At 38.8% G+C, this 27645-nt stretch overlaps 1 protein-coding gene, 1 long non-coding RNA gene and 1 pseudogene across 3 annotated transcripts in view; 2 read left to right on the top strand and 1 right to left on the bottom strand.

The window, feature by feature from the left end:
• The first annotated feature begins 4020 nt into the window (after positions 1-4020).
• Positions 4021-7809, top strand: LOC122658282 (annotated as a pseudogene).
• A 2609-nt stretch (positions 7810-10418) lies between these two features.
• LOC122657903 (pre-rRNA-processing protein TSR1 homolog) overlaps positions 10419-27645 on the bottom strand; it is a 28932-nt gene continuing 11705 nt past the window's right edge. For both annotated transcript variants that reach the window (XM_043852701.1, XM_043852702.1), the window contains exons 9-21: positions 24487-24579; positions 24286-24408; positions 21470-21553; positions 20010-20108; positions 19723-19923; positions 18558-18633; positions 17939-18042; positions 17586-17845; positions 16710-16796; positions 16379-16612; positions 15188-15266; positions 15001-15064; positions 10419-10829 (exon numbers count right to left, since the gene is read on the bottom strand). In XM_043852701.1, coding sequence (XP_043708636.1) covers positions 10711-10829; positions 15001-15064; positions 15188-15266; positions 16379-16612; positions 16710-16796; positions 17586-17845; positions 17939-18042; positions 18558-18633; positions 19723-19923; positions 20010-20108; positions 21470-21553; positions 24286-24408; positions 24487-24579 — 1623 coding nt within the window. In that variant the 3' untranslated portion in view covers positions 10419-10710. The remainder of the gene's footprint in view (positions 10830-15000; positions 15065-15187; positions 15267-16378; positions 16613-16709; positions 16797-17585; positions 17846-17938; positions 18043-18557; positions 18634-19722; positions 19924-20009; positions 20109-21469; positions 21554-24285; positions 24409-24486; positions 24580-27645) is intronic.
• The window catches only part of LOC122657912, a 21457-nt gene continuing 16592 nt past the window's right edge, over positions 22781-27645 (top strand). The window contains exons 1-2 of the long non-coding RNA XR_006332390.1: positions 22781-22790; positions 22916-22921. This is a non-coding gene — a long non-coding RNA (uncharacterized LOC122657912). The remainder of the gene's footprint in view (positions 22791-22915; positions 22922-27645) is intronic.

The raw sequence follows: 27645 nt of genomic DNA, 5'->3' as shown, positions 1-27645 counted from the left end.
TATAAAATTTTGCATGTTGAAAAGTTTTCCAATGTTTGTTTCTATAAAAAAAAGGATAAATTACACGTCACCCCCTGGTTTTCAAGTAAAACTCAGATCACCTCTTGATTTTTGAAAAAACTCAAATCACCCCTTCTATAGTAACGGTATTAGTCTGCTATTAGTTATTGGTGTGAAAGGATTATTTTACCCTTGTACTAAAACTAAATTTACAATATTACAAGGATTATTTTACCATTGTACTAAAACATTAGAATTAAATTTACAATACTACCCTTCCTTGATCTTCAACATTGGTCAAGGATAGTTTATGGATTTAAATTTATTTAATTGGTTGACATCATCACTTAACAGTATAAAACTACCAGTAGGGAGGAATTTGTCATATTGGGGTCTAAACCAGGGGGTGATCTGAGTTTTGCTTGAAAATCAGGGGGTGATGTGTAATTTTTCCACACAAAAACAAGCATTGGAAAACTTTTCAACATTTACAATTTTACAAGTTAAAATTTTGAAGTAAAATTTTATGCCGAAACAAACAGAGCCAAGGGAAAAGGTTGGTCCCACCGCCAGGGTATCCAGCATGTATCATCCTCTCTCCTTCCTCTTTAGAAAAGACCCCCTTGCCCTCCTTTGTCTAGCCTTGTGATTGGTGTATTCAGTTAGTTTACCAAATGTTAGCAGTATATCCAACCCTCTCCCTTTATTTATTCTATGAGGGAGAGTTTTTGTCCGAGAACACAGCTCTTGCTCCAATGTGGGGGCCAATGGGAGCGCACATTGAATCATCAACAGGGGTGGAATTTTTGTTTCTAATTGGGGCAAGGCAATCATTTTGCAGAGGACTACGTCTAGGCGCAGGAGCCATACTCTTGGATAGACTTTCTTTTCCTTTATTCTATCATAATTTTTAGTTTTTCTTCTGCAACTCCCACCCCACTTCCACCCGCACCCCTCTCTTGCTAGCCCCACCTCTGACCAGCCCTCCTACTCCCTCCACTGTTACCGTTCCTTGTTCTATGCCAACTCCGTTGAAACCTAACCCACCTTGTCTGTTCCTCACTCCCTTCTCCCGCTACCTAAGGGTGTCAAAATGAAACCGAAATCGAATACCAAAATCGGAACCGGTCGTTTACGATCGAATTGAATCGGACTGCAAAAAAATGGTGCGATTCTGATTTCACATGTTCTCTATCTGGTTCGGTTCGGTTTAGAACCGGATAACCGTCGGTTAACCTCCAATTTTGAACCGAATAGAACCGGATAGAATCCAAGAGTCCATAACTAATGTATAATACCTGTGGAGAGTTAGCTTGTTCAGTATAGGTACCAACTTACGATTTCTTCATTTATCTTTTATTACACTTAAGAAATTAACAAGAAAAATTTACATTCACTTTGCATAACAGAGAGGTGTTGGAATCTCTGAAGCAGAAAATTCTAATGGGTGGAAACGGGAACATCTAAGCTCATCTTTGTTGCGTTGGAACTCTTAGAAGAAGCTAAAGAATGCAAATTAAAGTGATGTGGATGCATCTTTGTAGAATGTCTATGGTTAATTATGGACGGTTGGATTGAGAATGGAGCTTGGAAGCATAACATTATAGAATATTAGATTATTCAATCATGTTGATGATTAGAACTTCTTTTGTTTGCTTGATTTTGGTGGTGTTGGAAACCTTATGGAATCATCTTTTGAATAAGATCAAGATCTTTTATTTAATGCTCGGTGTTAATTTTTTATAGGATTCTATGTTGATTGCTTATATTCTGATTTGTTTATGAAATGGGTTAATTGAATTAAAGGGTACAAAGGTGGAAAGTTGACTATTAATTATAAGGTTTTATTAGTGATATTCTGATTTGTTAATTGTATTCTAATTTGTTTATGAAATATACAATTTCTCCCACAAAACAAGGAAATGGATGATAGAATTAAAGGGTACAAAGTTGAAACCATATGTGAACTGGTAGGGCAAACCGCATGTAAACCGGTTGTTAGCCGTATAATAAAAACTGAATAGAAACCGCGAAAATCGCACCGCATATAAAACGATTTTGATTTTGGGTGATTCTTATTCGGTGCGATTTTGATTTCTACCTTGCAAAATGTGCACCGAACCGAAACCGCACCGTATAATCAAAACCGCACCATTTGACACCCTTACCGCTACCCCTTGTTCTTCAAGAAAGGATCAACTACATGTACCAATAGGTGAACGTACATCTCAGAGCCAATCACATTTTAATTTTTTTTCTATATAAACCCCTCCTCCCCTTGTAAATAGCAAAAATAGGACAGGTGGTTGGCTCTCACATGTACGTTCACCTGGTTGTATGCAGAGGAACCGAACTCATTTTCTTCCATGTTCATTGTCCTCAGCCCCAACCCTGTGCCCACCCCGCCCCTATCCCTCACTCCCTCCTCCCTTGTCCCACCATCCCCATACGCAACCCAGCCCTTGTTCTTCCCCCAAGACCCACCCATCCCTTATTCTTCTTCCTGCCTCACACCCTGTTCTTCCTGCCGCACCAATCCCTACAGCCGTTCCGGCCCCCACCCCATCACCATATGTGCTCACCCCCTATTCACAACTTTGCAGAAGAAGTAGAAGAAGATGAGGGATAAGTTAGAAGAGAAAGACTATAGAGGGATAAGTTAGGAGAGAAAAAGGGAGGGCAGTGTTTAATAAAAAAAAATTAAAAATATCATGAAGGGAAGACGAGGTAACCGGTATTTAGATTGCCACATGCCATCCTTTGGATACATTGGATCTTTTATCCCCTCCAGTTCTCTATTCGGCCCAATTCCCTAGTTCCTCTAACAAGGGGGTCTAGAATGACCATCCTACCCCTGCCCAAACACTCTGTTCGGATGGAGTCCACCACCCCCCTATTAGAGGAACTAGGGAACTGAGCAGGGCACGGACTGGAGGAGATAATTTTCTAGATATACCTCTAGAATAGTTATTCTGGATGTTCATCCAAAGGATTCATACTAGATTGTAACAACTAGTAATCAGTTGAAGCATTTTAAAAAAAATGGCAAGAAATCACTGCTTGGTTGTGTAGCCCCTGCACCAGCGTTAGGTCCAATGAAAGCTCGCGTACGAGCATCAACACATATGAGTTATATTTCAGAAGTTGCTGGCGTTAATTTTGTGGGCTCCTAATTTTTTCTTTTTCCCTAAAAAATCTCTCTCTCTCTCTCTCTCTCTCTCTCTTTTGCACACTTAAAAAAGATATACTATCTCTCTCTCCTCTTCCTCTGTTGCACACTTAAAAAAGATATACTAATTCTCTAATTAAAGGTTTCTATTATACATGGCACTTGGCAAATGCTCACACCCAGAAAATTATCATCTCTATTTATCTATCGTTCCATTTACTCCATTTCATTTAGTAGGAGGAATGGACCCCACCCGCACAGTATTTATTATACATGGCACTTCCAAAAATTATCGTCTCCATTTATCTATCCCTCCTTTTACTCCATTTCATCGAATAGAGAAATGGACTCCACCATATTTATTTTCTTGTCTTCTCCCGCATTGATTTGCTCAAATTCATTTCTATATGCTTCTCGCACTCTGTACGAGCCATCCATAACAAATCATAAGCCTCCTGCCTCCCTCTAGAGTAGGCCTGTAAACGGATCGGATTCGGCTCGGATACGGATTGGATGTAATCGGATTCGAATATTTCTTGGTCGAATTCGGATACCTCTAAACGGATTCGGATGTGGATCGAATTCGGATTTTCGACCATCCGTTTACACCTCTGCGTTCTGCAATCCGAACCTTCCTCCTCCTAGTGGATACAATTCACTCTCAATCCATAGGCCCCAACCTAATGAGTAGTGACACAAACCATTTTCCTATAAATAAAAACTCAACTCTATCGGCATTCGCCAGCCGGCAGCGACCAGAACGAGGAGGAGATATTCCCATTCCCATTCCCATACCATAATTATAACCACCGATGTTGCAGTCTCCAATCCAAATATTCCATCGCTACCATATGGCCATTTCTAAAACCATCACCGTATTACTGGTGCTGATAGCGCCAGTGGCCGTCGCAGATTTGCTCTACCGACTCGCTGAATTCGATCCTACCTCGCTACCGGAACATGGGTTATCTAGACCACCCATTGTGCCGGCGGAGCTATATGGTGGAGTGCTAGAATCGGTGGAGCTTATCGGGGAGGGTAACCTACCAGGCCCCGAAGACCTTGCTTACGACTCCGAGACAGGACTCCTATACACAGGTTGCAGCGATAGTTGGATTAAGCGTTTGAACGTGTCTAAATCGGCTGATGAGAAAGCCCTAGTTCAGGTCGAAAACTAGGCTTTCACTGGCGGTCGACCGCTTGGTTTGGCTTTCGGACCCAACAAACAACTTATCGTCGTTGATGCTTACAAGGTCTGTATTGGATTCTCTAATATTGTAACGTTAAATTAAATTAGCTCTATATCATACTTAAGCAGTGTTTGATATGTATTCTTGAAATACATTCTAGGTTGATTTTACATTCTCAAGAAATAAAAACAACTATTTATTTTTATCATCTGAGAATGCAAACCAAACGCTGCCATGATTAATATTCCAACGAAGAACCAGTGCATGATTTTTGCAGGGCCTATTGAGGGTGAGTAGCAGAGAGGGACAAGAAACTCCAAAGGTTGAAGTGTTGACAGACGAAGCGGAGGGATTAAAATTCAGGCTAACGGACGGCATAGATGTGGGAAGAGATGGAGTGATATACTTCACGGACGCATCGTATAAGTATAATCTTGAAGATTGTATGATGGACATGCTCGAAGGTAGGCCCTATGGTAGGTTGATGAGCTTCGATCCATCCATCAATAAGACCAAAGAGTTGGCACGCCATCTCTACTTCGCCAATGGGGTTTCCCTCTCGCCCGATCGACCAGGATTTCCTCATCTTCTGCGAATTAGTGTTGTAAGTCACAGTCTTGGAATAGATTCTATGGGTCTACAAGGCATTCTAAAATTCAGTTTTTTGCTGCTTTCTTGCTTCAGAATGGGTTGTATACCCAGATTCTATTGCAAGATACATATCAAACACAGCCTAACTGTTGATTTTACCACATCCATTGTTAGACATTTGAGAGCTGAGGAAGTTATGTAGAGGTGTACTTAGATTATTATGACTGACGATTGATTAGCTCACAACCTAACTGTGAATTCAGGTGCTACCTTGGTTTGGTGGGAACTGTTAAGGTCTCCAAATGTTAATAGCCAAGAACATGGTTTGAATCTCACCCAATGGAGGGGGAGAAGGGGGGGGGGTTCATGGGTTATGGAGTGGGGAACATTTTTTTTCTTTTAGAAAGAAAGAAAAGAAGAAAGGTTTTGAATCTTCAGCAAATCTGTATATTCGGAATAGATCTAAAATAAAATGGAATAGATGTATCTAGGGGTGATTCACTTTCAAGCGACCATTCCCTAGATACATACGTCATAGGATTTTATTTTATGGTTGAACTTGTAACAGTGTTGACACCTCCCCCCACCCCACCCAAAAAAAAAAAAAAAACAAAAAAACTGAGAATTGTTTTTGTATAATTATTAGTTACTAGGTCAAAGTATATTAGGGAGGTCTAAAAATTTGTCAGATGACATATGGGTTTGGATCGCAAATCCTAGGTCCTCTACTCATATGTCAAGTTTTTATTCAAATAAATAAATGATTAAGAAAAAAATTTGATAAAAAAATATATATGATATCTAAACCCCATCTCGCATTGGCAGGAGCCTCGTGCACTGGGTGCATGCGTCTTTTCTTTTTTTTCTTTTTATATTATATTTAACCACCCCAAGCCCCTCCCTCATGATAGTGGAACCCATGACCTCTTGGGACGCCTATTACCTATTGGCAGGGAAACTACTTAGCAATTATCTTCATAAATGATTGAAGTAGAGTCTAAAACTTGATGAGTGGCTTATTATCAAATGGTCAGAATTCTACATGGTAAAATTTTTAAGATAGTGACTAGTGAGGGAAAGCTTATTTTTGTAAAATCATGAAGTGCCATTGCCTCTAATTCCTAATGTAAGATTCCATTTCTGGGCAGGCGAAGATGTAGCAAATATCACATCCAAGGTGAAAAGAAAGGAAGCGTGGAGAACTTCATCGACAATTTGCCTGGTTTACCAGACAATATCCGATACGATGGAGAGGGCCGCTATTGGATTGCATTAGTCACGGTAATTCACTCATCCAGTTGTGGTACTTGAACAATATATAAATAGAGAAAGTTTTCCTTCACCACATAGTGAAATTTCACCAAACCATCTTAGGATTCACAAACCCCTATGGGTTTTAGTATGATTCCCAAAGTACCCTCCCGTGCACATCTAAAGCCCCATGGTGAATGGATTCCCATTCACCTTGCCATAAGAAAAACTTGATCCTCAATATATAATTATATGGGAAAAGTCAGGGCACATTGTGGGTGTACCGCAAGCTAGCACCCTTTGTGTCTAATCTCTCTTCCCCCCCCCCCATCCCATCCCATCCCATCCCATCCCATCCCCCCCCCCCCCCCCCTTTGAAATAACTCCCCAGCTTCTTATATGATGCCCTATCCCGTGCCCCATTGGTGTTGCCCACTAGGTTACCATACTTGGGTAGTGTGCCTATCCCACTCCCTAATTATATATAGAGAGAGGGTTCTCTAAGCAAGCAGGTACTCTACACCCTGTTATACTTATTTTATAAATATTAATTCTCTCTTTAAAAAGATGACAAGAGATCGTTATTTGGTTGTGTAGTGTCTGCACCAGCACGGGGGCCAATGAGATGAGAATGCACATAGGGCATCGACAAAGATATGAATTTTTATTTCATGGGGGGGGGGGGGGTAGAGTGGTACTTTTGCATGCTCTTATGTGTTTGGTGTAAGAGCCACACAACTAAGTAGCGTTTTTTTTTTTTTTCGATGAGGTGCATCAAAACGTAGCGTACATGGGAGGGCAACAAAGTCATTTCATGTTTGAAGGAGGAAGATAGACACAGGGATGCTAATGTACCCTACCTACCGGCTAGAAAACCTTTCCCCAAAAATTATCAAAAAATTATTTGTTTCTCTCCTATGAAATGGTCCAGAGTCCAGAGTCTAGAGTCTGCATACTTAAAACTGTACTTCTTCCTTACTTATTACACCAGTAGGTGCCTAATATTATATTTATTAGGGAAAAATAACCGTGCGAGAGTGTGGTCTACACCAGCACTCCCATGAGTCTGTCTCTGTCGGACTTAATTCCTCTCAGGTTCCTTGTCCGATTAGGTTCGTAGATTTCTCTCATAAGGGACCGGAAATGACGACCTCACCACCTGACTCAACTCCTCTCCTCTCCATTTGAGAAGGCACCTCTGTCCCCTTATTTTAAGGAGGAGAGAGATAGACACATGGGAGTGCTATAACAGACAGAAAACTACTTCCTTTTATATTATTTGGATTGATTCAGATTTTACAATAACTTATCAATGTGGTGGACTGGCAGGGAAGGACGGTCTTCTGGGATGCACTAATGAGATACCCAGCAGTCCGGAAGGCGATGTGGATGTTGGAAAGAGTGGTGAGACCCATTCTTATATTTGCAGGGTAACGGGGGACTGATGCCCGTCGATTTGAAAGGAGAAGCCATTGAGCTCTTTTCTGTACCAGGTTTGCAAGTCATCACCACTGGCCTCAAGATCCGCAACCAACTCTACTTCGCTTCTATTACCAACACCTTCATCACCCGTCTCCATCTCACCACCCAACTTGCTTAGAAATTAATTACATACCTAGTAATATAAATGTATTGTCATTAGGATATTTCCATAAATGTATTATCATTAAGGTATTGTTATCCTCTCATGTTACAGTACGGTACTGTAACGCATCACGCGGCGCTACAAAGGTCATGTGGCATAGCGGGCCCTACATGGTGTACATGGCCTCTGCAGCTGCCGCACGATGCGTTACAGCACCGTGCTGTAACAGGAGAGGATAAAAATTCTATCATTAAGTCCTTTGGTTCTCCTCTGCTGGTCACTCTCTCTCTCTCAAACTATGTGATGCCTTGGAAGTAATTTATGGGGAACAGACGTTACCCAGTCGTGCGCCTTGTGTGGTGACCACGTCTAGACACAGAACCCCCTTGAGATGTCCCAAAAAATCCACCTTTACATGGGGCAAGATGATCATTTTCAGGTACCCTAAGGTGGTTTTGTGTCCAAGCGTGGTCGCCGCGCTAAGCGCATGACCAGGTAGTGTTCTTTTTCCCCTAATTTATTAATGGTCAAAGGTTTTATGGACGGTAACACACAAGATGTGGAATGGAGACAATAGTGGGTTCGAAGCATGGTTTTAGTGCATGGTATTGGCAACCCGCACAACCGATATGATACCGATGTGGTATCGGCATGGATCGGCTGTATCGAATAAAATTATCCCTGAATTTTCTTTAAAAATGAGTATTCTAACCATTTTACCTCATGTTTGTACCATGCTACCGATACAGGCGATACAATACCTATACTTAGAACCATGGTTCGAACTGACCAATCCCCCCTCCCCTTATTTAAAGAATGGGAAGCATTTTCTGTCCGAGAGTGTGGCCTACACCAGCATTTCCATTTGCCTATCTCTTTCCCCCTCAAAGTAAAGGGACATAAGTGTCTTTTCATATGGGGAGGAGAAATATAGACTAATGAGAGTGCGGGCATAGGCCACACTCCCGAATAAAGTTTTTTTTTTCATTTTAAAGAATAGTTGGATCCCATATTGGACCGTACATGAACCCTTTTTCCCTTTTATTTTTTTATTTTTTGTTTTTAGAATTTGTTCAACATGTTACAATGTTATTGGCTAATACCTAAACTTGGTATTTATTGGGTAAAGAACACCTGGGGTGCCCAATCTTTGTTAAAAAGACTTTTAAGGTATCACCCCTGTAAATATACAATATATGGAATAAGAGTTTTTTATTGAAATTATTAAAGGGTAAAATGGATATTTTAACTTTAGATTTAGCATCAGAGGAAAAGTTGATATTTTGCCAAAGTTTGGGGTGTCCTCACTTCTTAGATTCTGATTTTTATACTTGTGAGGATAGCATCTCCGTTGGGAGTTCTTTAATTGCACTCTCTTTGGCAGTTACCAAATAGTGTGCTCGCATGTTCTTGATTATTTCCCACTCCAATGGTGGTGTTGGTATTGAGCATTTCACGGTTACAATTGTCCTTATCCCACTAACTCTAATAGTGGAATTTATTTTATTGACCGACCTTTGACATTTTGAAACTTGATTGACCTACCAGTAACATCATTGTAATGAACAGATGTAGAAATTGACAAGATCTATAGGGTAGGGCATGGACACTGGACAGGTTGCACAACACATACACCGTCCATTTGCTGCTTTATCTAATTACATTCTTATTGACATTAAAGCTGCTCGTCTGTCCAAATAGCTTGGATTGTTGGTAACATCAGAGTATGTTCGTGTATGCAAGTAGACTCTTATCACCAAAGTAATAAAGCATTAATCGCTAGAAAAAGTTTTACAACTCGGAGCTCGACCATTTTCTCTCAACTTTATAGTTTATCACCTTTTTACATACAAAATGCTACACAGATTCACATTTATATGTGGCCTTGTACTAATTAGGCCTGTTTAGAGGGCTAAATTAAGTCCATCTTCATTATTCATTTCCCGAAAAAACAAGTTAAGACCATCTTTGATTCATGTGAATTTTCGGGAATCAGAATACGATTTGATTCTCATGGCACCAAAACTTTGGCAAAAAAATACCTTTCCCAATAAACTTCATCTAAATTTGCTTATATCTATGGCTGCAAGCAATAGACATCGATCCAGGTCCAATGGTCCCTTCATGGTCTGAGGCAATGTAGGCTCATAGTAGGCGACTTTATTACTAAAGAAAATGCTCTTAGTTCACCTTTCTCAGATTTTCCAGAGCTGGCATCCATAGGGAATACCACAAACCGTTCTACTGGTTCCTCCTTATGGGAGAGGATTGGCACTGTAACCAAGGCTTAGAAACATGCAAACTGATAGGGATTAACATTGATATTATATAGAACATAATCCTCTATGATGTACCAGTTCTCCACAATGGTAAGTTCAAGCAAAACCTCACTTAAATTTCTTAGACTAGAATCTTGTCCACTTCACCCTGTTAACATTGGACTTGGGAGCAGTGCGACATTAATGTGAACACAAAGTTAAAAACACAGATTAACCTTGATTCAGTATTTATCCTGACAACCAGGGGAAAAAAAAGGGACAATGATGAATCTAGGGAAATTGAAACCGACTCGGTTTTCATGACCTAATAACAGTAATATTCACTTCCAGCCTTGCACCAGTGACAAACTATATTGGATACAATATATGTATAATAAAATTAAAAGTGAATAAAAATAAGGCCAGTGTTGAGGAGTACAACAATAACAAAACAAGCAAAATTTCTTCCTCTCAATGAATTGAGAAGTTGTACAATGGACTCAACCACATATTTGCTTACAAGCAAACATGAGATTGTCCCGTCAATCTGAACCAAAGCTTCATCCCCACCAATGACACTCAGATCTCGTCTGTGACCAGAGAGATCAGACCACACTTCCACAATCATGTAGTGATATGGAAACCACATCAGTGACAATGCTACCATCACCTATCAAGAACTGGAAATCTCTGTTCTGGCCACTTGGGGAACACACGTTTGTACAAGCTCATGCATACAGTATCGTGCTGTTGAACAACGCCATCAAATGTGCACTTCATTGGCCCTGAAAAGAGAAAATGTGAATGATTATGTTATAGCAAATACCAACAACCTCTAAGACAGAGTGATTCATGAACATGGCATGAATGATCCATCTCCACGTAGGTAGCTTAATGGTTCTAGAGTAGAATGCCCATTATTCAGGTCCAGGATGACATGCAACAAGGATGCAATTATTGCCTATAATTCTGACAATGGATGACTAGATGGTATTAGCAGCTCTAAAGAAATTACCTAATTCTCCTGCCAATTAGTTCTGCAATCATTTAAATATTTATTGTCACCCCTATGAACCTCTTACTAGATATGTTAATTTAATCTTTACGCTCTCTATTTTGAAAAACTTGATTTCCTTTGTAATGGCATATAAAAAGTGCAATAAATTTCACCTTTGAATACAGAAACTGTAACAAAACAAAAGGTTATATGGATCCATAACCATATTAGACACATTTTATCATATAAAGAATAGGAACATCCTCTCTTATCCAGCCAACAAAAATTGCAAAAAAATTACTAATAGACTCCCATCCAGACTACAAAAACTTCTCTCCTGAAAGAAACATTTTGTAATTTGCACATCCATCAAACCCAAGGACCACAAACACCTAAGATGTACATTTCTAAAACCGATACCGTACCGATTTGGTACGGTTTCGGTATGATATATATACAGTACAGAAATCGGTATGTATTTGGTACAAAAACGGTTTAAATTCGGTATTGAAATTCGCGCAGGTGGAGTAACCCACTCAAGTCACGCAGGTCAGCAGGTGGAGTAACCTAGATAACCCGAAGAGAATAAAAAATAAAGCCAGACCCAGACCCAGACCCATTCAAAGCCAATAGCTCAGTTCACAGGAAATTCAAAATGCCTAAGAATTGCTTGCTCGAACTAAAAATATTTCAGATAAACTGAGATTGAAGAATGGACAAAAAAATCTCAGGAATTAAAGCCAGAAAAATGAGCACCGTCCCAGGTTGTTATTAGGGCAAGTGGAGGTTGGGAGCTTCTACTTGCTAGGGACGATCGACCATACCTAGTTGCAATTCGGGCAGATGGTCACCGTATTCTTCAAATCCACCGGTGGGAAATTTAATAGCATATGGAGGTCGGAAGCTGCAACTTGTTAGGGACGATCGACCATACCTGGTTGCTATTAGGGAAAATGCTCCTGTTTTCTTCAAATCCATTGGTGCCCAATGTTGGTTTTCGAACCTAAAATTCATCGTCTCTACAAAAATTCTGATAAGTTTGGTCGACTCAACAACTCCCCCCACTAGAAAGAACTCCAACAGAGAAGGGATTTGATCGAGTGACTGAAGAGAGTGGAGAAATAATTTGCAGAAACATTGAACCTTTTTCTCTAATATCAAATTTATTGAAATACGGTACGGTATCAGTACATACCGAACAGTTTCAGCTCTAATACCGATACCGTACCAAAAGCAATACCATTTTCCGATACCGTACCATACCATACTGAATTAGTAACTGTACAGTTTGGTACGGTTTTATGCAATTTGTTTCGGTTTCGGTATACGGTTTTGATTCCAAATTGACACCCTTACAAACACCTCTCTTGACCCCTAACTCAAAACTGCAAGTAGTAAAATTTTCTCCTTTTTGAATGCTTGGGTGACCAGATAGCTGTTAGAAGGGGGTAAAGAATTTAATGTTTTTCCTTGCATGGCCCTGACATGTACAAATTACACCTTTTCTTTCACCCCAGCCCCAGGCCTCGGGAAAACTTTATCTAAGTAGTTGTTAGGCTACTACCTGAAAGTATGCTTGCTGAATGCTGATCACAACAATACGGTTGCAAAGTATATCCATTGACTTGCTGAAATGCTGTGTTTTGTGATGGAGATGAGGCTCTAGGAAAAATCTATCCCCAGCCACCATCCAGAAGAAATTTCACCTTTGTAGTCCCTTGGTTGCATTTATTATACCCTTGAATTTAGGTTAAATGAAAAGATTCATGACATGCTTCAGAATTCATAAGACAGTATCCAACATTGTGCTTTTACTACAACAACAACAACTCAGCCTTATCCCAACTAAATGGGGTCGGCTATATGGATCCTTTCAAAAAACAAAGTAGAGAAAAATGAGGTCCTCACAAAGGGAAAGGAAAGTAAGAGGAATGAAGATTAAAAATGAAGAAATGGGCTAAGAAAAGTAAGTAATGGGCAATGAAAAATGAAAGTAAGAGGAAAGAGGATAGCCCAGGGATTCCGGAAAATCTTAGAGACAAGGCGTCGATAACGTGGATCCTTGCCCTCCAATAGGCTCTATCTAAGGTCATACTTGGCACAAGACCCAAACTAAGCATGTCATTCTTCACAACCTCTCCTATAGTCATTTTAGGCCTGCCCCTAGCTCTTTTAGCTCCTTCAATCGGCATCAGATAACTTCTCCTTATTGGGGCATCACCAGGCCTCCGTTGCACATGGCCAAACCACCTCAGGCGACATTCTCGGAGCTTGTCACTGATCAGGGCAACTCCCACATCAGCTCTAATACGCTCGTTCCTCACTTTCTCCTTCCTAGTTTTGCCGTTCATCCATCTTAACATCCTCATCTCTGCAACACATAGCTTTGCTATATGGCACTACTTAACTACCCATCATTCCACCCCATATATCATAGCAAGTTGGACAACAATCCTGTAGAACTTTCCTTTAAGCTTTAAAGGAATGTGTCAGTCACATAATACTCTGGTTGCACCTCTCCACTTCATCCATCCTACCTTAATTCTTTATGAAACATCATCATCTATGTCACCTTCTTTGTGTATGATAGATCCCAAAAATCTGAAATAGTCACTTGGTGGTATCTCTCTCTCAATTTTCACCATGTCATCATCCATCATAGTGCGACTAAAGTTACACATCATATACTCCGTCATCGATCTACTAATCTTAAAGCCTCTTGTTTCCAAGGTCGATCTCCACAACTCTAACTTAGCATTAATCCTTGCTTTTGTCTCATCCACCAAAACGATATCATCGGCGAAGAGCATACACCATGGTACCTCGTCTTGAATGTTCTTAGTTAATTCATCCATGATAAGTGCAAACAAATACGGGCTTAGAGCTGCTCCTTGATGTAACTCAACCGTAACTGGGAATTCCTTGCCTTGGCATCCCACAGACCTCACACTAGTCACCACACCCTCATACATATCTTTAATTACCTCTATATACTTACTCGACACCCCTCTCTTCGCAAGAACATGCTGGATTAAATCTCTAGGGACTCTATCATAGGCTTTCTCCATGTCAATAAAGACCATATGGAGATCCTTTTTGCTAGCTCTACATCTTTCCATGAGCCTCCTCAATAGGTAGATTGCTCTTGTCGTGGATCTACCTAGCACAAAACCAAATTGATTCTTCGAGATATGAGTCTCTCTTCTCAAACGGGCTTCAATAACCTTCTCCCAAAGTTTCATAGTATGACTCATCAGTTTTATGCTTATTTCTATTTATAAAAATGCAATTCCAATTCTAAAAATCCTATTGGTTATGGTTAAAATGAACAAGGCTTGGTGTTGGACTCTAGAACTACTCATATCAGTGAAATGAAGGACTGGCATAGCTTGTGAATCTTACCATCTGGTGACTCCTTACTGCTTCTAACCACTACAAGAAAACCTTCTTGACAATTAGACTTGTTAACATAAATCTTTTTTTATCTTTTGGAGGGGGTGGGGGGGGTTGGGAGTAGTAAGGACTATCACAATGCACACAAGTTGGTTTCACTAACCAGAAACTGATGTATGATAACACATTGGAGGCATTACGGTGGAATCATCCATGATACTAAGAAATCTCTGCTGCCCTCTGCTGCCACCAGGAGCCACATGGCCCACATCTGTTGATTTATTATTATTTTTTCTCTTTTATGGGTGCTTACAACTTAAGACTCCCTGCCACTGACATGATGACAATTGCTTTCCCTTTAAGCAATTGAAAAGAATGTGTACAGTCAAGGGCAGGTAAGTAGTTAGGATATTAGTATCATTCATATTATTTGCTTTTAAGGCAGTCCAAACAAATGAGCATGTGAAACAATTAGGTATTAAAACATGAAATACCAAAGCCTATGAAGTGCACAGCATCATCCACCATCTTTTGGAAGATTAAATAGAAATATATAAGTGTCATACCATGTGTCCCAACAGGTTCCTTTACTCGACCACGGCGACCACATTTTGTCCATACTTCAACAGGCTGAATAACAAGTAACCACATCAGAAATCCCAACCATTTCTATTAGGTAATACTTTTAACAAGACCTATAGATAGTTAAAGAGAACAAAAATTTTTAAAAATAGGCAAGAATAGTTCTCTGACCTTGAACCATCTCACGTCCTCAGGATTATGAAACATATATCGGACTGTGGCTTTTAATTTCGACACTCGTTGGGGGTATCTGCATCAACCAAAGTTTGAGGTTTCAGTTAGTAGTAAGAACTGACATAATAACGTATCAAAAAACTAATAGTTGTAAATTGGTATCTACTAATTCATCAAAACCAAGTAGAGCAGGCCAATAATACTTAAAATTGTGCTCGAACAAACTTTTTTTTGTCCAAAAATATCTAGGGTTGAGAAAGAAAAAAAATCTGCAGCATTAAATATGATAAAAGCATCATTCTAACCAACAATTAGAATTTAAAAGCGTATGGACTGGCGGGTTGGTACAACTTGCCACAGTCGTGGACAACCTTAGTCAGGCTAATCCAATTCCTACATAGTACATACATATCAGAACCAAATTGACCAATTGAATCATACATGCCAATCATCTCAGCAGGCTTTTCACTCAGGTCAGAGATGTTACTGGTTTGGATCAGGCTCTATTCCACCAGTCCACCCAGGTTAACTAACCTCTCACATCGAAAACATTGGTTAGGAAAGATCATTAGATTAAGAACAGGACCTAAGAGGTTCCTATAACCATGCGTTAAGAACTTCAAATGGCACAGCAATATTATTCTTAAAACCAAAAAAAAAAAAATTCCAGAAGTCAAATGATGAGATGTTGACTTTTCTGAAACCAATTACTCCCTTGAATATCTTACTAAACTTAAAGCTCCACATTTCCTCAATCATTTAATGAACAGTTCATGAAGTGTGACTTAAATCTTAATTGACACGAGGGCCACTTCAGCAAAAGAAGAGGAAACCATCCTCCTTGCTGGTGGCTTTCAGTTGCAGAAGCCCACATGCATTGGTATCCAACATTCAAAAGCTGCACCTAGGAGATCGCCACAGTAGTAAAACAACCAGACTAGCTGATCCTCAAACACCATCAATTTTATCCTAGGTCTCGCTAGTGGAACTGTTGAATGGTAAGTCTCGTTACCTACATGCCACAAAATGCATGTCTGCATGGCATAGTACAGTTGGACACTTTTACCCAGTTTCATGAGTAAAAAATTTGACATCGACAGATAATTTACAAAAAAACAAAACTGATTATGGCAATGTATACAAATCAGTTACAAGTAGGAATTTCTAATCGAAGGAGAAGGAACCCACCCAGTTAAAATGATTTTCTTTAAAATTATCCTATCCGGGTCAATACTTTTTAATGATCCAACAGCAGCAACAGCAGTAGGACTAGCCTCTCCTTGCCCACACTTCAAGACTATCAGAGGCAGAGGAGGAAATGAAATTGGTGCATAAACTGAAGCAATAGAAAAACGCCCTGCATGTAGGAACCTCTCCATTTTGTGCTTGTCTGAATTCATATTATCAGAAGAAAATATAGGCCTGCAGAAAAAGAAAAAAAGAACCCCTCAATCATGACACTCTAACCAAATTGAAGAAACCAGAAAATGTATCTGATACTTGTGTCAGTATACATTACCTAGCAATAAATTGGCGGAAGCCGACATGAAATATCAATGATTCTTTAGCTTTAATAGGAGCACTATAACTGTCATGCTTCCTTATACTGCAAAAACATAAAGAAATATCAAAACTTTGAACAACAGAAGAATGAGCCTTTCCAAGCCTTGATTATCGGCATACAAATTTTATAAAAACAACCAAACACATGTTATTATAGATATCTTCAATGCAAGAAGCATGATCCTTTCAAAACCATCTCATTTAACTCTAGCGAGAAAGCAAGTAACAAAACAAATGAAGAAGATTTAAAAGCTCGTCCATTCAAACAGAATGTAACAACATTATAACCCAATCAATTAGCAAATTCCTCCCACAATTAGCTTATAATGAAGGCAAAACCTAAATACAATATAACAGCTATTCAAATAAGTTCTACATATTACCCCACATAAGGACAATTATTGAAAGAGAAAAATTTCCCAGTCCATAAGCAAGGGACTTCCTAGATGGACATTTGATCTCCTATAATGGGCACTACTTTGACATGTGACAAATTCAATGGGGCTGAAATTTTGTGAACACCTGTTCAGAACAGAGTTCCCCAAGCAACGAAGCATTGAAAAATTTAGGACCATGGAGGGGGTGCACGGACAGACATGGGAGTGTTACATACATATACAGGTGGCTTTTGTATGTTGGTTTTTTAGGACCTCATTCCCATGGCAGCCCCAACAAAGATGCCCGTCTTTGTTAGGTAGGCGCCATGCATTAGACAAATCACATGGTAAGGTCAATGACTTCCACTACCATGGTAACTAATATGATAAATTGCAACCAAGAATTATAATAATAAAAAAAAACAGAAGAAACGGACTACAATAAAAAGGCATACCTGAAATGCATGACAGATATCTTGGACTCATGCTGGAAAAGTCCACATGCTAGCATGGGCGATGTCTTTGCCAACACACTAAGTTTGGAAGCAACATCAACTTGCACTTCCTTGATAAAAAGCCTTATGTACGAGCCAACTGACACACAATCTTCCTTTATCCCTTGATCCATATCTAAAGCTTTGGATAAAATGAGTTTCCGTGTTCTTGCGAAATTATCAAAGGCAAAAATTCTCGCATATTCGGGAGGAAGAGACTCCTGCAATTCATAATAAAGGCATAAGGTAAAGCTCTTCCCTTCTAGAGAAACACATTACTGAAGAAAATCAATGGTTATTATGAAGATACTGACTTTTGGATCCCATGATGAAGTCCTAAAAGACTTCAGCCCTCTAAACTTCGCAAAACGTTTCCGAGCAGGAACATCCAAAGGAGTATCCACTTCATCTGGGTATTCTGAGCCATAACAACTAACATTTTAGTAATTCATTGAAGAAAGGAAAAAAAAAAAAAAAAGGTGGGAGAGGGGGGGTACTAGCTTTAAGTAGAAAGAATTCAAAATAGAATATAAGGTCAATTTAGGCATGCACTGTTAAGTGACCATCAATAACTAGAGATTTACGCAAGAAACTGTCTATGGGTGGCTGCAAGAATGCATGAGTGTGTTGAGGGAGAGAGAAGTACGCTAATATTTAGACATTTGGAAAGGAGATTAATACAAAGAAAGATGGATACCCAATAGCATCAAATTAGCTTCCAAAGACCAATGATTTGGATCTCAAGTCATTTAAATTCAAATCTAAAAGACTAGTGTATATTAAAAATAATTATATCTAAGATATCTCTAGTTATTAAGAAAAGGATAAGCAAACAGAAACTATTTCAAAGCATTTGGAATGAGATAAAAAATGAAACAATTTCCCAATAAGAAAACTATAAAATTAATACTTTATAGACTAGAAGAAGAGTACCCTCATCTTCTGCATGTGCATCTTTAATCTTCCGAATCTCATCTTCTATCTGCTCTCTTGTCAAGTTCTCACCTTCCTGAAAGGAGAAATAAGCATTTCATACTTTCACAATTCTGCGTTCACTCTACCAAAAAAAAAAAGAGAGAACTCTGTGTTCACAACTTTCACAAGTCTGCATTCGAATAAAAATGAGAAAATCCCAACAATGAAAACATGCCAAAATGTCTAGGAAAACAGAGGCATCTGAACACATACTGAAGCAACCAAAATGCAAAATCAGCAGAGCAGTTATCACTCTCAAACGAGTCCATATGTGGAAATTGAGCCCCGGGAATAAAGAAAAAGCACAATGCTATGACGACTGTCTTTTTGTTCAAGTTCGATTTATTTCTTTCTTTAATTACCAAAAAGAAAAGAAAATGTTACAACACAAATAGACTCTTCTTTCTCTATAACAGCACTTTCTATTCAGATCATGGCACTAGAATTCTCTCTTTAGTATTTTTGGAGACAGTGTAATGTCCTCTTTTATGTTCCATCTGTCATTAGGAAAAATTGTACAAGAAAGTAAAAGTAATGGACTAAATATTTAACAAATAAAACTTCAAAAGGTTTTTTGGTGACCCATTGACAAGGTTAGCTTTGAGTCACTTCATAATTTTAAATAATTAGAAAATCATTTGTCAGAGGTCAAAACTTCAAGAATTTTCTCCACATTTTTTAGTTCGGTTCAGATCCAGAACAAATTATTCATAAAGTTCGGCCTAGAGGCCCTAGACTGAAATTATTCATGAATTTTTGCTGAATTTGTCAACTATGGCCACTAATCCCAAACCAGAAATAAGGTTATTCAATCAGCATATTGTGAACTCACCCAAACCTGAACTCCAAATAAAAGAATTTTTACAAAGACATTTGTTAGAGATGACCAAGTGTGCAGTAGAATGAAGACTTACAAAACAACCCAACCACTATTAAGTCTTAAATTTGTAACTATAAAATTTAGTTCATTGAACCACTGAGAAACAATACACACACCCACACACAAAGCATGTATATGCAACTATACAATACTCACTCTTCGACAGTCAGAGATCATGTGAAGAAAACAGCAGTCAATTAAAATAAAATTAAGATATAAGCAAATAGATGTCAAAACACTCACAGTCATCGCCGTATCAGCTTCAGTTTCATCATCAGAATTTCTCAAGTCCAGTGAAACAGCATGATCTTCATCAAGATCTGAATAATTGCTTCCTTCAGGGCCAGAAAAACCATTTTCTTCTTTGTCTAGTACCATACCATCAACCTCATCGTCCTCACTCCCTGAAACCTCCTCATCTGTATCATCCACAATCCAGGCAGCCTGAAATATTTTAAAGTCAAGAAACGCTTATTATCATTCTGTTGGCAACAATTTCAAAATTTTAATAAACAAATGTAACAAAAAACCTGGTAGTCTGAAGTGCCTCGAGGAAGAATCTTCTTCTTTTGTTCTTTCTGTTTATGAATCCTATCAGCCTCAGCCATTTCTGCTTCTGTTGGCCATGTCTGAACAGAGAGAACACAAGCACTAATTACCATCATTGAATGGCCACATACTTAACAATACAAATGAAATCAAATTGGAGACAGATAAGGAAATCTGTAAGGAAAAAAAAGTAATTAATGAAAATTCAGACTACAATTTAGAGTATGCAATTCCACCTCTCGACTGGCAGATCTCTTCATATCTTCTTCACAACTAGATCTAAGTCATCTAAAAGAATTAAGTGACTTGGAAAAGCTATTATTATAAGTAGAATCAAGCTCAAAGCTAAAGCTCACAATGGATGCCGAAAGAAAACAAGTAGAACCCCATCAAGGTCTTGCACACTTTCTTTTTTTCTTTTTTTTAAAGTGGGGTATGGCAAGGACCAGCAAAGAAATGGGAAATCAGATAAAGCATATGAGGAACTTATCATAAAATAAAAGTGTAGGTCTCTGCATGTTCCAACTTTGAAAGTTCAAACATGTGAATTACACATTATACTGTTAAGATATATGTACATGATAACAAAATGTACACCATAATAACTGTATTCTGCACATTCCAAAAGAATAACTCCAAGAGAGTAATAAACGAAGAATTCTAGAATGAAAAGAAACCTGTGAAACAAATAACAAAAAAGAAAGACGCAATGTCAGAGAAGCAAAACTGCATTTATACAGAGAATGGATCTAAGTAGACATGACTTTCGCTGGGAAATCCTGTTGCGATGCAGTGGGGAAATTAGCTGTTGAGGCTGCTATCTCCCATATCAGGGTAGAGCGTAACCTTAGAAGTTAGACCTCCAAGGCTAGATCTTTCCAGCAGATTTGGAATTCCATTCTCCTTGAAGTCAAATACAAGATATCAGGGTCTCCAGCCCGGTGTAGATTCCCCTAGAAATAGACTTACTGTAAATTCTTGGGGACTCTCCCCTTCCATTTTAAAAGCCCAGGCCTCTCCCTTTATGTAAAGGTGTATTTGCTTGTTCTCTCCTTTGGTAATGAAATTTGTATTCACCCAAAAAAAAAAACTGCATTTTTACACAAGCTTGACTGATTGAAACCCCCATTGGCTAGGACAATGGCTAACCTCAATGGAAAGGGAACCAGATTTACATTTTTTAAGCCAACTGGCATATTACTTGAAAAAGCAAGTAGATCTCCAAAGACATTTCTTGATGATCATCACTACGAAGATAAAATTCTGAAGATGGCACAAGTACAAACAAAGAAAAACAGAGAAACTAAATGATGAACATAAACAATAAAACATATGAGGACATTTGGGGTAATTATTTTCATCACAGCAGTAAATTTTGCAGTAATATGAGAGGCCAATAAAAAATGTAAATCGCAAGGCCTTCAAAGCTCATTAAGCTTACTTGTTCTCCAGCAAGAGGATCTGGAATATTTTCAACAAGTAAAGGCTCTTGCTTCAGTGGATCAGGGACTAAAGAGCGGATAGCCTGCAATGATTTAACAAGAAACATTAGGAATGCAAACATGTAACAAATAAACTATAAGAAATGCCTGGAAATAACTAGTAAAGGGAATGAACAATAAGATTGTCAAACCAATAGCAGAGGAAAACCGCACGGAAAGACACAGAAAGTTCATTGATGACTTGAATATAACAAATGAAAAGTAGAAGAGAGTAAACATAAAACAAATTGGAAAGCATCGCAAAAAAAAACTCCATACAACTACAGATATCATCCTTGAAAGACTTCCTACCTTAAGAGAATTGCCTTTTAGAAAAAGACTTTGGGGGAGAGATTTCAACTCCCGAAGACATAGGAAACAAAGTCACAGACAAAAGGTACCAGTGTTTGACACAGATACAGAGTCCCTGATGACTACTGTGAAAATTATATAAGATTAGGGCAAGAAATCGCTTCCTGATCGCATGGCCCCTGCACCAGCATAGGGGCCAATGAGAGCGTACAGAAGGGCATCAACATGGATGGGATTTTTTATTTCACAGGGGACAGGGTGGTAATTTCGCACGCACCTCTGTCTGGGCACAGGATCCACGCGACCAGACAGCATTCTTATCCCCATAAGATTAACTGGAAAACATAAGTGTCCCTGTGCTGGCACCTCGGTACACACAAGAATTTCGAAAAATGGTGTGTACTTGTTACATAGTCAAGTAATAGTAACAAATCTTTTCATAGTAGAAGTCTCCACAAACTTGTTCCCCTATCTGGAGCCTGACTTAAAACCATGGACAAGATCTTTCTCCACAAGTTTAGCCAGATTCCAACCTTAACAGATGGGAGCTCATACTGGTCAACATCAGACATTGCCTTACAACCAGGAAATACTCAGAAATAACCCAAACCATCTAAAACAAGTGAACAGGAGATAAGGGAAGATCAAAATAACAATCCAATACTCACCCAACATATCACTGCCATTGATGTGGGATCCTCTAGTTCTGTACCAACGGTTTTAGAGCCTCTTTCTCACAAATTATTTCTCCGGTTTCTCATAAAGAAATTTAACAATTCCTAAAATAGAAAGAGAAATTATTTGGTAGGGATCCAGTGGTTTATGGAGGGGGGGAAAACACTTATTCTGTCAATTTTTTGGGCAAAATTATGGAGAACCAATGAGTATGGGTGGAAAAGCAATCCAAGAAAGGAAGGGAATGGGAGGGCTACGCAGTGGAGGTGGGGGGTGCAGGCACTGCAATCTTCTGTGATGGAGGGCTAGATAATGGAGGCAGTAGACACTGCAATTCTGTCACAGGAGATAGAGGGCTAGATGGTGGAGCTAGAGGGGTTAGGCCCGTTAGGGACTTTCTTCATTGGGTGAAAGGCAAGATAAGGGTCGTCAATCATTCCTAAGAATCAAAAAAAACAAAAAAAAAAAAACTGTAGAGAGTTTTGAGAAACCATTCATATGGATTTGTAGAGATTCTATCTTGAGAGTTAGTGGATGGAGAGAGAGAATTCTATGAAATGATTAGGTGGATCTGTAAAGCACAGTGATGGGACCAGTTCATCTCAGTTTGGATTTCCAGATCGGGGTCATGCCAGTCTAGCCATGATATTGCTACTGCATCAGAAATTACGTAAGAAAGAAGGCTAGATGTGAGTAGGAAATGGGTGTCAAGGATTCAGAGATTGCAATTGGAACCTGGAGTTCCCAACTCAAGGGTACCAATCACAAAAGCAGCAAAGTAAAGCAACAACTCAACTTCGAGCAACTAACTACTCAACCACCTGCTTGAGCCAGCCCCCTTGCTTTTACATAGGCTACAAAGCTTAGAAAAATAGAAACTCCTCGAGTTACCAATTCCCAAAAACATGTTGACTTCCTTTTCAACCAAAAAACCCATCTATGCTGCTAGATTTCTTTCTAAAAAACTAAATTCCAAGACCGCCATATAATCCTCTAAACTACTTCACCCCAAATTACCAACTCATAAGCAAGACTCCAAAAAGACAGAAGCTCACCTCTAACAAATTAGCTAAACAACCTTCATGTTTATTTTATTGCAAAATACCTCACTAGTGACAAGGAAATTACCAAAAAAAAACTGATATTCAAACTAACTAAAATACCCCTGGCACAGGAAACTTAAATCTGTCTCTCCCACAATGCAAATAGAACATTAACTTGGCAATGACCATAAGAAAGGTCTTCTAATCCTTTTACAAGAAGAAAATTGGGAAAATTGGGTTTCAGCTGTTTTCCATGCTCCTACAACAGAATAGTTCTCATCCTTCATGTTTATTTTATTGCAAAATACCCCACTAGTGACAAGGAAATTACCAAAAAAAAACTGACATTCAAACTAAATAAAATACCCCTGGCACAGGAAACTTAAATCTGTCTCTCCCACAATGCAAATAGAACATTGACTTGGCAATGACCATAAGAAAGGTCTTCTAATCCTTTTACAAGAAGAAAATTGGGAAAATTGGGTTTCAGCTGTTTTCCATGCCCCTACAACAGAATAGTTCTCATCCAAGTGTGAACAGTAAGGATGGGAGGCAATCGAAGGACGATAAGCAAATGACAGCCAAGTTGTCATAACCTACGATTCCGAGGATATTTACCTTGAGGAATGAGGAAGGGGTTACACGCAGATAAATGAAGCTAAGGTAACAAATAAGTTGTGCTCAACTCATCTAAATTTACACTTGTTTTGCCAATAAATAATGCACCAAAAGGAACTGAACAATACCTGCAGATCATGTAATTCATCAGAATCCATTAATTCTGGCCCCTTTTTGGCATTCAAGGGGAATGGATCTTTGAGAAGATCTATTTTGCAAAGTTGAAAATCACCTATTCCTGACAGATGGACCTAATTCGAAGAAGAGTAAGTACATAAAAGCATCATTGCAATTACCAAGATCATTGCCAAAAGCTAAACAAGAGTTACCAGCTGATTTACTGAGAGACTACGAGCACGAAGGTAACCAGACAGTACAAGGGTACACTTTCCCGGATTGCAATCATCACTTACCAAACCAACCTGCACATTAATAAAAACATAAGAGAAACAAAGAACAGAACTAAAATACCAGACATCAGATTGCAAAGACACCGAAAATGATGACATTGACATGTATCCCATGGTCCCTTTCTATTAAAAAATAGCTGATTAACATTTATAATATGTAGCGTTTAGATTCCCAAGAAACCATCTTGATATACATGGAACAGGTGTAAGATTTTAACTATGTGAAGGATGAATGCATGTAAGGTGCTCAATATGCTCTGTATGGACTCAGGATTTTAGGAACCCCCCCCCCCCAATAAAACAAAAAAAAACACACACACATATAAATATGACAAAATCAAAAGAAACAATAGATGGCTATTGTGAAAGAGAAGAAAATGATACTAGGAACACATTACACACAAGTCAACTTCCCTGAGCACAGGGATTAGTAGAAACTAAACCTAATAACTTGAGCTTAGTTTTGAAAATAAATGTGGGTATTTCTAATTCCCACCATATTTGAACGTATCCAGCATTTAAATGTAACAATGCGAATTCCCATAGAGATATTTGAATCCCTAAACCAGAATAAGAGGACACAAGTGGAAAGTAAGAACTTATTTCAGGTTCCAAGCCACACAGCCCCTTGATGTTTAAATAAGCCTAAGAGGAGAGTTGAAAAACTATTCAAGTTCATAAAATCTAACTTTATGGAATTTTTACCAACAATTACTCCAAAAATTTCAGTTGGTTACCATATTTCTAAGTAACTAGAACCTAAAAGGACCTAAACAAAAAGGATGACAGAACTTCAAACATGAAAAAGAAAAAAACTAAATGCACCCACGCAACACCATAGTTGTCAAGGAGCCCCCAACACGTCCAGGTGGGTTTCCAAGGGCTGAGCAGTCGCCCGCCTCATTCTAACTTAACAAGGCAGCACCTTGGGCGGTCAACTTGTTGTTCACTTACGTTTTTTTTCCTCCCTCCAAATAATGTAGTTTTTAACATTTTTATTAGATTGTGTACAAGTTTGTGTATAGGTGATAAGCATGGGATCATTTATTACCCAATAAATTAATTAATTAATGGGAGGGTTGGGCACACCACTGGCTTTCCTGGAGCTAGTGGCAGTGCCCAATGGAGAGGGTAGGATGGGGAGGGCAGGGTGGTCATTTCCATAAGGGGCATGGAACAAAAACTCGATCGAAACCTGTCGAAACCACCGAGTTAACTCGGTTTCCTAGGTTTCCAAGACGAGTTGAAGGGGGATTTTATAAAATCCCTGAATTCGACCGGGTTTCAATGGTTTCGACTGGTTTCGACCATATTTCAGTGGTTTCGACACATAACCATCGAAACTAGGGGAAACTTGGCTCGAAACTAGGACAAACAGGTCTTTATGCCAGAAACCAGGACAGACACTTAGTTATGTCTAATATCATTTAAGTAAATGTATTTGTATTTCATTTACTTAAGATATTATTCATAAATAAGCAAATACCCCCTATTTGAATCCAATAAAAATAGTTAAAAAATAAAATTCCAAAAGAAAAAAGAGTCAACCCCCCAGTTCAAGAACGAAAACTGAATTTTCGACGATAGGTGCAATTTTCAACTTTCTAATGCTGGGGTTTTTCTCAAATCTAAAAATTCAATAAATCTTAATATGGTAAAACATTGCTAAAAACCAGAAGTGTGGTAAAATATTCATTTGTTTTGATTTCCTAACAAATATTTACATTTAGAGCGATTTTGACAGCATTCGCGCACACCAAATTAAGTTTGACCGGTAGATAACTCCTTCAATATAAATCAGATTTAAGCAATCTTGGGCTTATTGGAAAGCCATCAAAACAAAGCCTTCTAACAAATCCAATATTGCTTAAATCTCATTTATATTGAAGGAGTTATGTTCCGGTCAAACCTTATTTGATACCATGTCCAAGAACAATATACAGTATCAAACTTGGATCTAAACCACAAGTAATATTTTTAGTGTTCTCTATGTGAAACTAATGCATGGATTGAGTTTAAAATGTCAAAAATAGGCAGCACAACAAGAATTAGGGCAAAAAAACAACTTATGGGCCTCAAAACCAAGGTTCAAGTTAGCCTGGAGAAAGTCCCAAGTTTCGACCGAGATATGGTCGAAACCAAGACGAACTCGTTTTCTGGCTGGTCGAAACCCGACTTTTAGAACCTTGATAAGGGGTGGGAGAGAGACAAGACTCAGGCTGGGCACAGTGCCAGCGTGCCCAGCCTTAAACCTTAATTGAGAAAGAAATCATCGAACTTCACTAGTTCACTTCTCTTGCTCTCCTTCTCTTGTTAACTTATGTCCTCTAAATAATGATGTTTCTATCTGAATGTTGTTGATGTAACGTTGTAAAGATGTTGCAAGATATAATGGCAAATTAATGCATAGATTCAGTCTGTATTGTTTTTGCTGTAACGCTCTAAGCATAATTATATTATTGTTATACTAGATACTATGGACGCATAAAGAAATACAAGAACGCCTAGGGGGGGTGCCTTGTCACCTAAGCGGCCCTCCAACACCTTGGGTTGCCTAGGTGCCTAGACAACTATGTGCAGCACACATACCATTACCACCCCCATGACCAAGCAAAATATAAAAAGGAAACAAGAAGGAAAAACTGGACATTTCATTGTGATCAACACAAACTACATAACCATAACGAAGGAATATCTTATTGAATGAAAGCTCTCAATTTATATGCTCTTGTTATCAAAGTTTTCTACTGCAAGAGCAAAGAAATCTCCTTATTTTATGTAGCCAGAAAGACTATTCCTACGAATTACATAGAAATGGGAATCTAGAAGGTATTGGTCCCCCCCCCTCTTCCAACTTTTTCCTGATGAGTCTTTGGAATGGATAACAAGGCCTTAATAAGCTGAACCAATAAGAATCATAACTGTGAAGCCCATATCTTAAGGGATCTTCAATACCTCCACCACATCATACCAAGTTACCAACCTCATCATCCTGCCAGTATATAATTTCAAGGTAGTTGCGTGATACACCAACACATGTTCAGTCTCCTTAAAACTGGCATAACGAAGTACCAGAAA

This window comes from Telopea speciosissima, chromosome 4, assembly GCF_018873765.1.
Source record: "Telopea speciosissima isolate NSW1024214 ecotype Mountain lineage chromosome 4, Tspe_v1, whole genome shotgun sequence".
Lineage (NCBI taxonomy): Eukaryota > Viridiplantae > Streptophyta > Magnoliopsida > Proteales > Proteaceae > Telopea > Telopea speciosissima.
This window is presented reverse-complemented; position numbering and strand designations above follow the sequence as displayed.